Raw genomic sequence first — 17,776 nt, 5'->3', positions numbered from 1 at the left:
CATTTAAAGCACTGTTTCCTTGCAGAAAGTAAGATCCTATCTCAAAAATAGCCAGAGAAAAACAAGGCTCTAGGTATAACTGGGTAGTTGAGTCTTCTCTGAGGTCAGGCCCCCGTAGCCTTCAAAGAAAAAAGGGTAATCTGTAGTGTCTTCTCATAGCACAACAATGTGATCATGTGACCAATGCGATCATACTGTTTTTTGTTGTTGTTAATGAAATTTCATTGTTATTAAGGTGCTATACAGAGGGGTTACCATCTCATAAGTAACAATGGCCCCCCTTTCGCTTTCCCCCAAGTTGCATAGTTTTCTATAGTGTCTACTGTATTTCTGTATTTGTCCATTCTCCTTCCATTTCTACACCTCACCTTTGCCCCCACACAAGCAAAAGAACAGAACAAAAAGCAAAAACAAACAACAGCAGCAAAAATAACTTTCCATTTCCTGGAATTCATTTGGAAAAGTAATATTTTAAATGCTCAGAGGTATTATACGTTTGGGTTCCTTTCCTCCTTTACTTGGACTGTGCTAATGTGTAGACCACTCCACTGCACTGGATTTTCTAGTTACTCATCTTGGCTAAGCCAAACAGTTATTTCCCTGATATTATTCCCTTGATCTCTGAGCATTTGACATTTCCAGCCATTTGTTTCTACAAATGCTCTTTGTAACCTGTAATAACTCTCATAGTTTCCCTTTTTTTGGGGGGGGAGGGGGGTCCGGTCGTGGGGCCTGGACTCTGGGCCTGGGCGCTGTCCCTTAACTCTTCAGCTCAAGCCTAGCACTCTACCGCTTGAGCCTCAGCGCCACTTCCAGCTTTTCTCTTTTTGCTTATGTGGTGTTGAGGGCCTCATGCATGCAAGGCAAGCTGTCTACCACTGAGCCACCTTCCCAGCCCCTCATAGTTTTCTTTAAATGTTATTTTCTGCGAATTTCTTTCCTTAGCTCTTGATTTGTAATAGTCACCCAGGATTCCGTGCCATTCTTTAGCCTTTCTCCACAGTATATAAATGTGTGTCATCTTTGAAGCAGAATTTCTTTTCCTATGTCTCCTTTTTAAGCGAGAGCTGTCTTCTGTGTCAGCCCATCTTTATAGCTATGCCAGTATATTTAAGCAGCTCATTTCCTAGACTATGAAGACACAAGGCTGGATTTCACAAACCTCTTTCAGGTTTTTAATTTGATTCTCCATAGCATCTTTCACATTACTGAGAGCATTGTTCTGTACTTGCTCATGCATAGAAGTTTTCTACCTTAACATTTGATTATACTTGCTTCATGTTTCTACATCCATAGATGAGTGTGCTTTCTATTAGAGCAGGAATTTAAATACATATGTATATGTATATATGTGTGTATATTTATTATATGTAATAACATAAAATGCATATTTTATTTATATAAATATCTTGGTCTTTTTAAGGGAATAGAAGTCTCTCATGTCTTAACACATAATAGGAACTTAGTACATAGTAGGTACTTGGCTGCTTGTTGAGATTTAGTGTCGATTTCTTGGCCTATTAGGGACCTGGACAAACAGCCATGCCCTAGTGAGAATGATGGTTGGTTGGTTGTGGCTCAGTAGGAATAAAGGGGTATTGTTGCTACACCTTATAGCGTTGGAGATGATGAAAGTGGGCAAGTGAAGATTGCCACAGGTGATATATAAGTGAGCACACTTAGCAGGATGCTAACTAGTCAGTTGGGATGCTTGTAATTTCACATAACAAAAGGCCTTAATGGGTTATACAGTAAAGATACATTTATGACATCTGGGAAATTTATAGGTAAACTGGTCCAGAGAACTCACTGATATTCAGGGCCAGGGTTCCTTCTGGTTTTTCTGCTCTGTCATCCTTATACATGGGCGTGTTTTCATAAACTTGTGGTCTGAAGGTAGCTGTCATTATTCCAAGTATCACCTGCAGGGGCAGAAAATAGAAACATTGTTTCTAAGAGCTAAGCCCCTTTGAGGACTGAAGAAAACCTAGAAAGAACCAAGCAGGGGCTGTGTGAGTTGAGACAGGTGCTAGTGCCTGTATTGAGGCCTGCCTGCAACAGCATCACCTGGGGACAGAGCAGTGCATGTGCTTAGGCGTCACGTCAAGCTTTCTCAATTATAAAAGAGCCAAGGTGAACCTCCAGTTCTTGTGTGTTAAAATTCATTGGTAATTCCCAGTGAATTCTCTCAACTTCTGAGGGACTCCAAAGCCAGAAAAAAGGAAAAGGAGGAGAGTGGGCATTAGATAGGCAACCAAAAAATGTCTGTACAGTTCTTCAGGGAGTAAGCAGTTAGGGTCAGCTACTCTTGCTCAAGTCTTTTTCCCATTTATCCCTGTCCAGGACTCAAGACCTCATGCAGATCCCCTTACTTAATCCAAATCTGTGCCCTACTCTTCAGAAGTGTGACTCCTGGGGTTGGAGGTGTGAGTGTGACTCAGTTGCTAGAGTGCTAGCCAGTGAGTGAAAGTGTCGGGTACAGAGTTGAAGTCCCAGTCTCAGACCTAAAAAAAAGAAAAGAAAAGAAAAACAAATGTGACTATAGTTATTTCTGGTTACTTTGCTACTGTGGCAGTAATCCAGTGTTTTTCTGCGTGTTTTGTTGGTGTGGATTTTTTTTGGGGGGGGGGTGGTTGCTCTGAAGTATTTTGCATAGGGACATTATAAAAATCAAATGAAGGGCTGGGAAGGTGGCTCAGTGGTAAAGTGCTTGCCTTGCATGCCTGAGACCCTGGGTTCGATTCCTCAGCACCACATAAGCAAAAAGAAAAAAAGCCGGAAGTGGCGCTGTGGCTCCAGTGGTAGAGCACTAGCCTTGAGCTGAAGAGCTGAGGGACAGCGCCCAGGCCCAGAGTTCAGGCGTCATGGGTCCAATTTTTTTTCCTACCTTTCAGAAATTTTCCTTTAGGGCTACTTATATTGATTTTGTATTGAAAGACTTACTGAGTTTGAAAGATATTTAGCTTAAAGATTTTGTAATAGTCAATAAGTTAATAATTGCAGTTTACTCTTTTTTTTGGGGGGGGGTCCAGTCGTAGGGCCTGAACTCTGGACCTGGGCGCTGTCCCTCAGCTCTTCAGCTCAAGGCTAGCACTCTACCACTTGAGCCACAGCGCCACTTCCGGCTTTTTTTTTCTTTTTGCTTATGTGGTGCTAAGGAATCGAACCCAGGGCCTCATGCATGCAAGGCAAGCACTCTACCACTGAGCCACTTTCCCAGCCCCAATAATTGCAGTTTACTCTTATGTAATTGTAAATTATGTCTATTTACTTGTAATATGTTGCTTTTTTCAATAGGTTTTCTCACAGACAAGAAAAATGGAGGAGTCAGTAAACCAAATGCAGCCACTGAATGAGAAGCAAATATCCAACTCTGAAGGTGGATATGTATGGCAAGTCACTGACATGAATCGCCTACATCGGTTCTTATGCTTTGGTTCTGAAGGTGGGACTTACTACATCAAAGAACAGAAACTGGGCCTGGAAAATGCTGAAGCTTTGATTAGACTGATCGAAGATGGCAGAGGATTTGAAGTGATCCAGGAAATAAAGTCTTTCAGTCAAGAAGGCAGAACGGCAAAACAAGAGCCTTTGCTCTTTGCACTGGCTATTTGTTCCCAGTGTTCTGACATCAGCACAAAACAAGCAGCATTTAAAGCTGTTCCTGAGGTTTGTCGCATCCCTACCCATCTCTTTACCTTTATCCAATTCAAGAAAGACCTGAAGGAGAGCATGAGATGTGGGATGTGGGGTCGTGCTCTTCGGAAAGCAGTTGCAGACTGGTACAATGAAAAAGGTGGCATGGCACTGGCTCTAGCAGTTACAAAATACAAACAAAGAAATGGCTGGTCTCACAAAGATCTTTTGAGACTGTCACATCTTAAACCTTCCAGTGAAGGTAAGTATAAGATCTCCTGAAGGGGCAGTGTAGTGATCTCATATTTTCATGTGAACTGTGTATTGTTTTCTAGAACTAGCCTTTTATTCACAAGACCTATTGACTAATTAATTCAAATATATTTAATGTCAGTCTAGAACTAAACATCTGCCACATGCATCCCAAATCATGACAGATTTACCATGCTAAATGCTAATAACTAGACTGGTCACCCAAGTGACCATAGGTTCTTAGTGCCACACAGATGAAAGCTGTAGCAGAGGAACTGCTTGTCAGTAGATAGCAGATAGCAAGGCTTTTCCCACTGCCAAGGAGCCTAAGGCCACAAGAAGTAATGCTGAATTTAAATTCAGGAGATTGTCAGCAAGCATGTTAACTTGCAGTTTTCCTATCCCCATAAGTAGTTGCATCTACAATAATCACTAATCCTTAGAAGAGAAACAGGACCTGAGAAAGGATAACTTATTAAAGTTTGAGCTTCTACAAAAGTCAGCAGGCTCAAAATTTGACTTTTTTTTTTTTTTTGGTGCCAGAAGTAAAATTTAAAAAGACAGTTACTCAAATGGCTCAAATTTTAGTCCTGCTCATTACTTTGTGTCCTCAAGTGAAATAAATTAGTGTTTCTGAGTTTTTGTAACCTGCTCCCTTAAATGAGGGACAAAGAGTAACAATGGAATGTATGAAATGTATGTTAAAATACTTGGGGGGGGGGGATATAGGGATGGGAAAAGGAAAAAGGGAAAAAAAAAAGGTAGCATGGTTCCTGGAATGTAGTAGAATTGCCCTCCCCATTGTCTCTCTTCTATATGAATTGTATAATGGTAGCTTTATACCCAGAATCTCTTCAGTAATCCATGATGATCAAGTTTTGACAGAAATGATCTTGCCAATGAAATTTATCAATAAAGTATTGCAGATATTTGTTCATTTTTTTGTTTGGTTTTTTCTTTTTTTTTTCCTTTGGTCCTGGGGCTTGGGTGCTGTCCTTGTGCTCTTCAGCTCAAGGCTAGCGTTCTACTGCTTGAGCCACAGCGCCACTTCCTGTTTTCTTGTGGCTTATTGGAGACAAGAGTCTCACGGACTTTCCTGCCCTTTCCTGCCGAGATCCTCAGATCGAGATCCTCAGATCGCAGCGTCATGAGTAGCTAGGATTATAGGTGTGAGCCACTTGCGCTGTTTTTTGTATTTTCTTCTGGGGCTGGGCACAGTCCCTAAACTCCTTTTTGCCCAAGGCTAGCGGTCTACCCACTTAAGCCACAGCTCCACTTTTGGGTTTTTTTGTGATAAGTTATAGATAAGAGTCTCACAGACTTCCCTGCCCAGGCTGGCTTCAAACCACAATCCTCAGATCTCAGCCTCGTAAGTAGCTAGTATTACTGGCAGTGTGAGGCACTGCGTCCAGCAATGCATGTATTTACATATATGCTTTATTTTGATTTTTTAAATTAGGTATTACTTATTTTTAAGTAGTTGAATACACTGGCTATGGTGGCACACAGAGAAGTCTGAGGCAGGAAGATAGAGAGTTCCAAGACCCTAGGCTATATCCTATTGGATATTACAGAAAACTGATACAGAAAGTGTGAATTCTGTCCTCAAGAAGAAATGACTGAATATGACGTTTATGTATTATTGCATATATATCATTCTTCCTATTTACTTAGCTGTGCTTTACCAAAAAAAAAAAAAAAAAAAGAGCTTTACATACTTTCTGTTAAAAAGAATTGCTATTTTTTTCAGGTCAGTAAAAAATAATTGCTTATATAATATTATATAAATATTCTACAGTTTAGTCTTAGTATTATTGTGCTGATTTTAATTAAGTAGTACCACTTTTTTTTTTTTTTTTTTTTTTTTTTTGTCGGTCCTGGGGCTTGAACTCTGGGCCTGGGCGCTGTCCCTCAGCTCTTCAGCTCAAGGCGAGCGCTCTACCACTTGAGCTACAGCACCACTTCTGGTTTTCTGGTGGTTTATTGGAGATAGGAATCTCAAGGTCTCTCCTGCCCGGGCTGGCTTTGAACCGCGATCCTCAGATCTCAGCCTCCTGAGTAGCTAGGATTACAGGCATGAGCCACCAGCACCCGGCTATCACTTTTTATACTATTATAAAAATATATATTATAATGAAAATTTACATACAAGTATGTATATATAACTGTAATGTCCACACACAGAAGGGAACAGTGGCGGGCTTCCTCACCTTTCAATGGGCTATTGTGTAGGCAGAGAATGGCATCTTATTATTTAGATGTGTATTCTGGGGTCACAGCTCATCTTATATGCTGTGCCTTTGGGCATATGCATTATATTATGTCATTGCCCTTCTGCCTAGTTAATTACTGTTTTTGACATTGATTATGTTAACTACTCTGATTCAAGTAATATTTAGTGAGCATTTAATTTTTTGGCACTGATAAGAATTTGGATACATGTTAGAAGAATTTATAACTTCTTAAATGTATTTAGTAGAATATATTCCCTTTGTTCCCCCTCCCCCCAGTTTTTCTTCTTGATGTGTGGGGATTGATTCTGACACACTTTTTAAATGAAATCAGACTTGCTTATGTTTTCATAGTGTTTTGTTTTGTGTTAGGCTCTTTTTTTTTTGGTGGGTGGTTTTGTTGGTTGCAGGGGCTTGAACTCTGGGCCTCACTGGCCTTGAACACAAAAGCTCAAGGACAGCACCCAGGCCCTGAATTCAAGCCCCAGGACAGCACGCCAAAAAAAAAAAAAAAAAAAAAAAAAAGCCTCTTTAAAGACTTTAGAACACTCAAGTCATATGGTATTTTTATTTAATTTTGGGCTGCATAGGGGTTTAGGGTTTGAACTCGGTTTGTTTTTTGGCAGGGTCTAGCTTCCCATAGTACCTGGGATTGCAAGTGATGCCACCCGCCTACCTCTCATAGGAGAATGGGTCTCCAGAACTTTCCCCAGTCTTACCTGGAATCACAGTCTTCCCAATCTTAGCCACCTGAGTAGATAGGATTATAGGTGTGAAAGATCAAAAGACATACAGAAATATATATTTTTTTATTGGTTTTGGTAGTACAATTTGAACTCAAGTTCAGCCACTTGAGCCATACTTCTAGTTTTTTGTTTTTATTTCCTTTTCCAGAAGGGTCTTGTGTTTTTGCTGGAGGCCAGCCTTGGGCCAAGATCCCCTCCTACTTAAGCATTCTGCATAGCTGAGACCTCAGGGGCACATCATCAGTACCTAGCAAACTTTTTACTTTAATGTCTTTGATCTGGTATGAGAAGTATATAGGCACCTAGCTTTGTACATTGAGATATTGCATGGTGGATGTAGCAGGTACTAGAGTAAAATATACCTATTACTCGTTCTAATTATACAAATTAGTTTCTAAGTATTTGAACATAATACTCTGAACTTTTTTTTCTTGGTTGATAAAATGAAGAATTAGATGTCCCTTAAACTTGCCTCCCACACATAAAGTTCTTTGGTTCTAAGCTGTTCCTAGTGGTTCATGCCTGTAATCTGGAGGCTGAGATTGAGAGGAATTGATGTTTTATTCCAGCCCAGGCAAGCATGATTGCAAGACCCTGATTCAGCCAACACTGGTCTTGATGGTACAGGTCAGCCATCCAACTCCAGAGGAGGGTGATTCTGTAGGATCAAGGTTCCAGGCCAAAACGTTCACAAGGTCCTATGAACATGATGGTGTGCACCTGTCATTCCAGCGAGGGGTGGAAGTATAGATAGGAGGGTTGTAGCCACGTTTCACCTGGATAATAACATGATCCTATTATCCCAATGAGCATAGACACTCCCTAAGCTTCTCACAGTCAGATTTTCAGACTCCTAAATTAGCTACTGAATAAATAATATTTTAATGTTTTTACTAAAATGGGTGTTTGTAACTGACAAAATATGCTTCAATTAACTAGGCATTGATTGTGCACTTGAGTGCCAATGTAGTATAAAACTGGATAAGACTACTTCTAAAGTGCCACGTGTTCATAATTAGTTTTATTGTTTGTTTCTGTGTGGGATTTTGTTTGTTTTGGTGTAAGTGTTAACAGCTTCAACTCAGTCTGGGCACTGTCCCTAAGCTTTTTTTGCTCAAGGCTAGTACCCACAGGAGCTACATCTCCACTTGAAGTTTTTGGTCCTTAATTAAAAATAAGACTTTCCTTGTATAGGCTTCAAACCATAATCCTGAGATCTCAGCCTCCTGAGTAGCTAGGATTACAGGCATGAGCCACTGGCACCTGGACTAGGACTTACTGTTATCACATCTTTTAAGTTTAAATATAGCACATAGACTCAGTCTAGCTCATATGGATGTTTTATTTGGCCTATAAAATATTGTAGGAAAAAATGGATTGTCACATCAATACTTTGTGAAAGATTAAAAGACATACAGAAATATTTTTTTTATTGGTTTTGGTAGTACAATTTGAACTCATGTACTTCCTGAGCCTAAGTGCTATATCACTTGAGCCACACTTTCAGACCTACTTTTTGCTGGTTATTTGGAGATAGTCATGTAAACATTTCTGCCCAGGCTGGCTTTGAACCAGTCTTCCAAGCCTCAGCCTCCTGAATAGCTAGAATAACAAGAATGAGTCACTGGTGCCTAACTTAAAATTTTATATTCTGACTTATCTCTTTATTGCCAAGTACAATTTTTGACAGTGCTAAGCCAATACATGGCAACAGTACAAGTCAATGTACATGTTTCTCAGTCCCCATAGTCCTACTGACACTTTCTTCATAAGTATCTGTTGAGAATTAAATGCCCATCCCTTTCATATGTAGAGACTAAGATCTCACAAGAGCAATATTTGTTGACAGTTACAGGCTACAGCCAGGTTTCCTTAATCCCACGCCTCTTTCTGCTATTAGAAGAAAATTATCAATTTAAAAAGGACCTATCTATCTGTCAATTTCCACTAATATCCATAAATACCTAATGTGCTTGCTGTATGCAGAAAGCAGCAGCCTACTTTGAGAGAGTTTCACTGTGTGTCTAGTTAAGCGGATCATCATGTATTCTCTAGAACCATGTTCTATTTTTTACTTGGTAATCCTACCTGCCTTTTTAATTCATTATCTTGTTACAGGACTTGCCATTGTGACCAAATATATTACAAAGGGCTGGAAAGAAGTTCATGAATTATATAAAGAAAAAGCACTTCCTGTGGAGTCTGAAAAATTACTGAAGTATCTGGAGGCTGTAGAGAGAGTGAAGCGCACAAAAGATGAACTTGAAGTCATTCACCTAATAGAAGAGCATAGGTTAGTTAGGGAGCATCTGCTGACAAATCACTTAAAGTCTAAAGAGGTGAGTAAATCATTGCCCAGAGAGAATCATGTGTAAGGCCCTGGGTTTGATAATCGGCATCACCAAAGAGAAAGGTCTTAAAACAAATGTTTATTAAAAATACAAACATGACTGGGCATGGTAACATGCCAATACTCGCAGGAAGGCTGGTGCAGAATTATAAGCCAAACCCTGCCTCAAAACAAGCAGAGTACTGGTGGCTCACGCCTGTAACCCTAGCTACTCGGGAGGCTGACATCTGAGGTTTGTAGTTCAATGCCAGTCTGGTGAGGAAAGTTCGTAAGACTTATCTCCAATTAACTACCTGAAAACTGGAAGTGGAGCTGTGGATCAAAATGGTAGCTCACTAGCCCTGAGCAAAAGAGCTCAGGGACAGTGCCCAGGCCCTGAGTTCAAGCCCCACAGCCAATCAAAAAAGTAAAAATATAGCCTCACATTACACCCATATGTAATTAGCATTTTATACTAGTTCCACTCCAAAAAATACACTATTTTTTGCATTTAAAAAAAAAAGTGGAAGCTGGGCGCTGTTGGCTCATGCTTATAATCCTAGCTACTCAGGAGGCTGAGATCTGAGCATCATGGTTCAAAGCCAGCCCAGGCAGGAAAGTCTGTGAGACTCTTATCTCCAGTTAACCACCAGAAAACCAGAAGTGGAGCTGTGGCTCAAGTCATAGAGTGCTTGCCTTGAGTTGAAGAGATCAGGGACAGAGCCCAGGCCATGAGTTCAAGCCCCAGGAATGGCAACAAAAAAAAAGATATGTGTATTTCTTCGATAAAATACTAGTATGCTCTCCTTAGTTACACTCAGTTTTGACAAAGCATGGTCAAGAAAAATAATAAATTTTTAAAAATCAAAAGAAATTTTAAGTCTAGTAGCTCATGCCTGTAATCCTAGCCACTTACGAGGCTGAGATCTGAGGATCAATTTCAGCTGGTGGCACACGCCTATAATTCAGCTATTCAAGGAGGTTGAGATCTACGGATCACAATATAAAGCCAGCCCTGGCAAGAAAGTCTCTGAGACTCTTTATCTCCAATTAACAACCAAAAAAAGCCAAAGATAGAGCTGGCGTTCAAGGAGTAGAGAGCTAGCATTGTACAAAAAAAGAACTCAGAGAACAGCACCCAGGCACTGAGTTCCAGCCTCAGGCCTGGCAACACCACCACCACCTCCCCCCAAAAGAATTTCAAAAGCAAAGCCTTTTAAGTTCCTGTTGCCAGTGCTGTTTAAATGGTGTTTATCTGCTGAGTGTTGCCCTGTGCTTAATTTTGTTCCCACCCAGCAGGTAGTGTCCCAAAAGTTTAGTAAAAGTGATTGCACTTTAGGTACAGGTCCAGTTACATGTTAAAGTGATAAATTGACACTTATTAAGACAGTTATAGGAAAAATGAATCAAGTATCCACAGTGCGGTGGTGAACTCTCCATCCTAAGCACATGTGGTTCTCACCAGTGTCTCCTTGGAATCACAAACCACAGATAACAATAGTCTCCTGTACTCCGTTTATTTATTCTAATAAAAAGAAAGCTATCTGGGCTGGGAATGTGGCTTAGTGGTAGAGTGCATGCCTTGCGTGCATGAAGCCCCGTGTTCGATTCCTCAGTACTAGCACATAGACACAAAAAGCCAGGCCCTGAGTTCAGGACTGACCAATAATAATAATAATAATAAGCTAGCTTTTTTGAGTGTGGAAGTCCCTGAAACCAAAACAAAAGCCTTAGAGAATATGCTATAAATATTATCATTGATACAGCTATGTTGTCCTAATTCATTTCCCTTAATTTTGTATATCTCTACCTGTATGAGTTCCTTTAATTCCTTCCGTTTCTCCCTATAGGTATGGAAGGCCTTGTTACAAGAAATGCCTCTTACTGCATTATTAAGGAATCTGGGAAAGATGACTGCTAACTCAGTGCTTGAACCAGGGAATTCTGAAGTGTCTTTAGTATGTGAAAAACTATGTAATGAAAAACTGTTAAAAAAGGTATGCTTTCACAGTGGCCATGGTTAGTACTAACTTGAAAAAGTAGGCTCGTACAACCAATGAGTGGATCAAGAAAATGTGGCCCATATTCACAATGGAATTGCACTCATCTATCAGAAAGAATAATATGTTATTTGCAGGGAAATGGATGGACCTAGGAAAAATCATGGTAAATGAAGTAAGACAGACTCAGAAAGACAAACAGCTCATGTTTTCTCTCATATGTGGAAGCTAGATAGGAAATAAAGTTAGGCGTGATAACATACACACAGCTCTGTACATATACTTAGAAACTTACCAAAGGAGGGTATACTTGAAGAAATCCAAAAGGGTGGGTAACTTCTGAACAAAGAAACTTTATCAGAAAGATTACCAGGCTGGCACCAGTGGCTCAAGCCTATAATCCTAGCTACTCAGGAAGCTGAGATCTGAGGATCACGGTTCAAAGCCAGCCCAGGCAGGAAAGTCCGTGAGACTCTTCTCTCCAATAAAACCATTAGAAAACCAGACATGAGGGGGCTGGGAAGGTGGCTCAGTGGTAGAGCGCTTGCCTTGCATGCCTGAGGCCCTAGGTTCGATTCCTTAGCACCACATAAGCAAAAAGAAAAAAGCCGGAAGTGGTGCTGTGGCTCAAGTGGTAGAGCACTCACCTTGAACTAAAGAGCTGAGGGACAGCGCACAAGCCCAGAGTTAAAGCTCCATGATCGACAAAAAAAAAAAAAAAGAATACCAGATACTGGGAGGCTAGGTACTGGAGAGGCTGAGAACTGAGGGTCATGGTAGAAACCATCCCAGGCAAAGAAGTCATAAGCCTCTTCAATTGACCACTCAAAAACAATAACAACAAACAAGTGGAGCTGCAGCTCAAGTGGTAGAGCACTAACCTTTGATAAAGCTCAGGGATAGTGCCCAGGTTCTTGAGTTCAGACTAGGACAAAACAAAACAAAAAAGAATACTAGGAAATGTTTTTGGACACAAGGAGATGAGGAATGGAAGGAAGAAGGGTGAGCAAATGCAGTCATTGTATTTAATGTATACTATGTAATCTGAAGGGCTAGGAGAGGAAAACTGAAGGAAGGGGTAACATTGTTCCACAAGCATTGTACTTACATTACTTAGGGAATTATAACTCCTTTATACAACTTCTTAATTTAAAATGAAAGAATAAACTGGCAATTTTTTTGTTTTGTTTTGGTCGATAGTGAGTCTTAAACTCTGGACCTGAGCACTGTCCCCCAGCTCTTCAACTCAAAGCGAACACTCTACCACTTGAGCCACAGTGCGAGTTCCGGTTTTCCTGTGGTTTATTGGAGATAAAGAGTCTCACGGACTTTCCTGTCCAGGCTGGCTTTGAACCGAGATCCTTAACTCTCAGCCTCCTGAGTAGCTAGGATTACAGGAGTGAGCCACTGTTGCCTGGCTAAGCTGGCAACTTTTTTAAATGGGCTCCAAAGTCTTAGAAACGCAGAATTTTTAGATGTTCTAAGACTTCTACCAAATTGCAACTTGACCCTTAAGGATACTCTGTTTTGTTTAGGTTTCTCTGTTTTGTTTATTAGCTACAGTAACAACAACAAAAAAATCTAAGGAAGATAATTACTATTTTCACTTGAATTTTGCATTTACTTTGTTTCTTTCTGTTTCTAGGCTCATATACATCCTTTTCATGTTTTGATTGCACTAGAAACTTACAAGGCGGGCCATGGGCTCAGAGGAAAGCTGAAGTGGTGCCCAGATGAGGAGATCCTGAAAGCATTGGATGCTGCTTTTTATAAAACATTTAAGGTAATCCTTTTTTTTTCTGTTTAGGGTAATGTGAGTCTTAGCTTTTATGTAAATGTGTCTTTTTTTTTCTTTTTTCTTTTTCTCATTTTTTGCCAGTCCCTGGGTTTGAACTCAGGGCCTGGGAGCTGTCCCTCAACTTCTTTCTGCTCAAGGCTAGCACCACTTCTTTATCTGAGTAGTTTATTGGAGATGAGTCTCACAAATTTTCTTGCCTGGGCTGGCTTCAAACCACAATCCTCAGATCTTTGTCTTTTTTTTTTTTTTTTTTTGTCGGTCGTGGGGCTTGAACTCTGGGCCTGGGCGTTGTCCCTCAGCTCTTCAGCTCAAGGCGAGCGCTCTACCACTTGAGCTACAGCGCCACTTCCGGTTTTCTGGTGGTTTATTGGAGATAGGAGTCTCACGGTCTTTCTTGTCCGGGCTGGCTTTGAACCGCGATCCTCAGATCTCAGCCTCCTGAGTAGCTAGGATTACAGGCGTGAGCCACCAGCGCCCGGCTAGATCTTTGTCTTTTGAGTAGCAAATGTTACAGGTGTGATTCACCGACACCTGGCTGTAAATGTCTTTTGTAAAAATACATTTTAGAGCCAAATGCTATTCAAATGAGACTCATGTAATTAAATGCCTTAATATGAGTAGTGTACTTGCCACACAAACTAAGATGAAATATTTTACTCATAAACTTAAAATGCCAATGATGTTATTACTTTCACTCAAATTAGGAAAAGTAGGGAAAAAGTACCAACAAAATGCTTTACCCTATCATAATTTCAGAAATAAATATCCAAATACATATAATAAGATAAGCTTAGGAGTAGACCAGTGGACTTCATTAACATGGTACAGAGTCTGTTTGGAAGGGCAAGGATGAATAGTAGTCAAAGTACCTTATATTCATATATAAAAATATAGCAGTGAAACCCAGGGAAGTTGATTTTTAAGAAGGGGAGGAGAGCCAGGTACCAGTGGCTCACTCCTAGCTACCAAAAAGGTGGAAGAGGGGCTGTGTCAAGTGATAGAGTGCTAGTCTTGAGCAGAAAAGTTAAGAGTGCTTATTTCCTGAATTTAAGCCCCAAGTCGGGCACCAAAGTAAAAGAAACGAGGAAGGGGGCAGGGAGAATTACAGATGGACGAGGCTGATGGGTACATTGCACCCATGTGTGGAAGTGTCACAGTGAAACCCTATTGTACAATACTAATAGAAATATCTTTAAAAATCAAAATTAATCAAAAAATAACATCCTAACATAATACTACCAATGGTGAAAGACAAAGTTTTTCCTTTAAGATCAGGAATCAGACAGGCCTGGCGCAAGTGGTAAGTACTTTCCTTACAAGTCTTTTTTTTTTTTTTTTGCCAGTCCTGGGGCTTGAAGTCTGGGCCTGGGCGCTGTCCCTGAGCTGCTTTTACTCAAGGCTAGCACTCTTACTTGAGCCACAGCGCTACTTCCAGCTTTCTCTGTTTATGTGGTACTGAGGAATCAAACCCAGTACTGAGGAATCAAACCCAGGGCTCCATGCATGCTAGACAACCACTCCCACCACTAAGCTGCATTCCCAGCCCTGGGTCAATCTTGAAAACAGCTTGTTAAATGACATAAGCCAAATGAACACAAGGATTATATGATTGCATGATAAAAAGTGTGTAAAATAGGCTATTTATTGAGGAAGAAAGCAGGATAGGTGTGTAGGCTAAGGAAAGACAGGATACATACCGTGAGTGCATCTGATGCCACTGTTTTTTTGTTGTTGTTTTTTTCTAACTTCAGTGAAAAAGAATAAAAAATAGGATAGTAACTTATTTAAATAAACTTACCAAGTAGATTGCCCTTTTTTGTGTGTTTGTTTCACCTGTAGTAAGAGCTAACATTTCAAAATATTGATACCTAGTATCAATAGTAATTAATTGATAGATCTGAGTCTCTTATTTATTTTATTTTTTGCAGTATTAAGGTTTGAACTCAGGATCTGATTCTTACTAGGCTGGCATGATGATGCTGAGCCACACCTCCAGCTGTTTTTCACTGCTTATTTTTAGTATAGTGTCTTTCACCCATCTAGACACACCCTGGGCAATGAATGATCCATCTACCCTGTCAGTGGAATGAAACACCACTAAGCCAGCTTCCTTCCATGGAGACAGTATTTTAACCAGCTGGGTTGGCCTAGTACATATCTCCTGGTCTTCACCCTCCCATGAGCTTGGGATAGCAGGCATGTGCAGCTGCTACCAGGTATGGGTTGAGATGGGGAAGTCTCTCAAACTTTTCTGCCCAGTCTGGCCTCCACATGTGATCCCTCTGAATTCAGCCTCCCAAATAGCTAGGAATACAGGCATCATCCTCAGTCCCTGGCTTAAGAGTCTCTTTGGAATTAAAGATAAGGGAATATTATCTCTTGGGTATTTTGTCTCATTATTTCTGTGACTAATGGTTTTCTTATTTTGTTTTCTCTTGGGTAACAGACAGTTGAGCCAACTGGAAAGCGTTTTTTATTGGCTGTTGATGTCAGCGCATCTATGAACCAGAGAGTCCTGGGCAGCATACTGAATGCCAGTACAGTTGCCGCAGCCATGTGCATGGTAAGAGCATGTGAAGCAGCCACACAGCATTGTCCTCTAGAAGTGCCTGCCATTCACGAGTCTAAAGCTAGATGTCTTCAACAATTAGTGTTTTGCTTATTTTTGTCATTTCAAGTTTTACCATTTTATATCTGATGACTAATTTATAAAGCAGAACTTTAATTACATTGAAAACATTTCCAAGAAATAGTTAGTTTTAGATTTTATAACACATTAAATATTAATAGTATTTGTGAGGAAGAAAATAATGCTTAAGAAAAGTTGAAGGGTCTAAGGATTGATTCTAGCCCTAGTGTGAAAAGAAGCTAGGTGTTGGTGGCTCACACCTGTAATCTTAGCTACTCATCCTGTGAGAGGAAAGTCAGTGACTTTTTTTTTTTTTTTGGAGGGGGGGGGGTCTGGTCGTGGGGCCTCAACTCTGGGCCTGGGTGCTGTCCCTCAGCTCTTCAGCTCAAGCCTAGCGCTCTACCACTTGAGCCACAGCGCCACTTCCGGCGTTTTTCTTTTTGCTTATGTGGTGCTGAGGAATCGAACCCAGGGCCTCGAGCATGCAAGGCAAGCGCTCTACCACTGAGCCACCTTCCCAGCCCCAAGTCAGTGACTCTTATCTCCAATTACCCACCAGAAAACTGGAAGTAGAGCTATGGCTCAAAGTGGTAAGAGTGATGGCACTGTGCAAAAGAGCTCAAAGACAGGCCCTGAATTCAAGCCTCACAACCTACAAAAATAAATAGTTTGTGAGAAGTACTTTGATAGCTATTTTACTATGATGTAGTATTTTAAAACACAGTAATACCACATTGGAAATAAAATAAGCATCAGGGTCTTTCTTTTAAAGGTCAACTTGTGGGCTAGGAATGTGGCTCAGTTCTTGCCTAGCATGCATGAAGCCCTGGGTTCCATTTCTCAGTACCACATAAACAGAAAAAGCCAAAATGGCTCTGTGGCTCAAGTGGTAGAGTGCTAGTCTTGCGCAAAAGAAATTCAGAGACAGTGCCCAGGCCTGAAGTTAAAGCCCCAGGACTAGCAAAAAAGAAAAAGATCAAGTTCTATAAACATCAAGAGACTGTATTTATTGTTTCCAGATCTGCTGAATATGTCTACCATTTCACTTTTCAGGTGGTCACAAGAACAGAGAAAGATTCTTACATAGTTGCTTTTTCAGATGAAATGGTCCCATGTCCAGTGACTACAGACATGACCTTACAGCAAGTTTTACTGACTATGAATCAAGTAAGAACCTATTAAATGTACTTAATGTAACTTGTATTCTGACTTTAACTTTATATCATACAGACTGCTGTTTCTCCAAAAGAAGCATAAAATCAAATATGTAGAGCCTAAGGAAGGCTTATCTACTGGCTCTAAATAAAGTTCTATTGTAAAAAATAGCACTAAAATAATAGCACTTTGAAACCTTTGATTGTTTCACACATCTCATTAAGGACAGGAAGGAATACTGTTTTATTCTGTCCTGTTTGTGCTCTGAGTTAGATCCCGGCAGGTGGCACTGACTGTGCTCTCCCCATGATCTGGGCTCAGAAGACAAGCACAGCTGCTGACGTCTTCATCGTCTTCACTGACAACGAGACCTTTGCTGGAGGTGTCCACCCTGCTGTGGCTCTGAGGGAGTATCGGAAGGTGGGGTAAAATAAGTGAGGGTAGAGGGCACAACTGATAGGAAACGTAAGATGACATCCAGAGCTCCAAAGGGGCCCTAGCCTATAAGCAGAGCTGTTTGAGAGGTGGAGATCAGAAGGTCATGGTGTGCAGCTAGTCCAAGCAAAAAAGCTTGTGAGAGAGACCTTATCTCAGCCCATGACTGGATGTAGAATCCTGCACCTGTCTTAAAAAGCTCAGTGGAAACATAGTGACTGGTCACAGTGGTGTATGCTTGTCATCCCAATGAGCAAAAGTAAGCACAAATAGGAGGATCAAAGTCCCGGCTTCTTGAGGTGTTGAGACCTTACCATAAAAAGAGACTGTTAGAGTGACTCAAGTGGTAGAGCACCTACTTAACAAGCACCAGCTCTGAATTGAAACAAAAAGAACACATAGTTTAAAGAGTTCACTGTATTGCATTGACAATTCACTTCTTTAGTTATCCTCAAAAATTCAATCCTTTAACCTGAAATGTAGCTATAAAGAGGTTGTAAAGCACTCGCCCAGCATATGCCAGATAATGGCTCCAACTTTTAGCACAATTTTTTTTTAAAAAGTA

General features: G+C 40.6%; 1 protein-coding gene across 2 annotated transcripts in view; it reads left to right on the top strand.

The window, feature by feature from the left end:
• Nucleotides 1-17,776, top strand: part of Ro60 (Ro60, Y RNA binding protein) — a 30,009-nt gene that overhangs the window by 7,502 nt on the left and 4,731 nt on the right. For both annotated transcript variants that reach the window (XM_070041901.1, XM_070041902.1), the window contains exons 2-8: nt 3,298-3,898; nt 8,984-9,204; nt 11,045-11,191; nt 12,840-12,977; nt 15,439-15,555; nt 16,675-16,788; nt 17,050-17,196. In XM_070041901.1, coding sequence (XP_069898002.1) covers nt 3,319-3,898; nt 8,984-9,204; nt 11,045-11,191; nt 12,840-12,977; nt 15,439-15,555; nt 16,675-16,788; nt 17,050-17,196 — 1,464 coding nt within the window. In that variant the 5' untranslated portion in view covers nt 3,298-3,318. The remainder of the gene's footprint in view (nt 1-3,297; nt 3,899-8,983; nt 9,205-11,044; nt 11,192-12,839; nt 12,978-15,438; nt 15,556-16,674; nt 16,789-17,049; nt 17,197-17,776) is intronic.

This window comes from Dipodomys merriami, unplaced genomic scaffold, assembly GCF_024711535.1.
Source record: "Dipodomys merriami isolate MVZ:Mamm:240054 unplaced genomic scaffold, mDipMer1.0.p SCAF_31, whole genome shotgun sequence".
Lineage (NCBI taxonomy): Eukaryota > Metazoa > Chordata > Mammalia > Rodentia > Heteromyidae > Dipodomys > Dipodomys merriami.
Note: the sequence above shows the minus strand (reverse complement) of the source record. Positions and strands in the feature narration are given on the sequence as shown.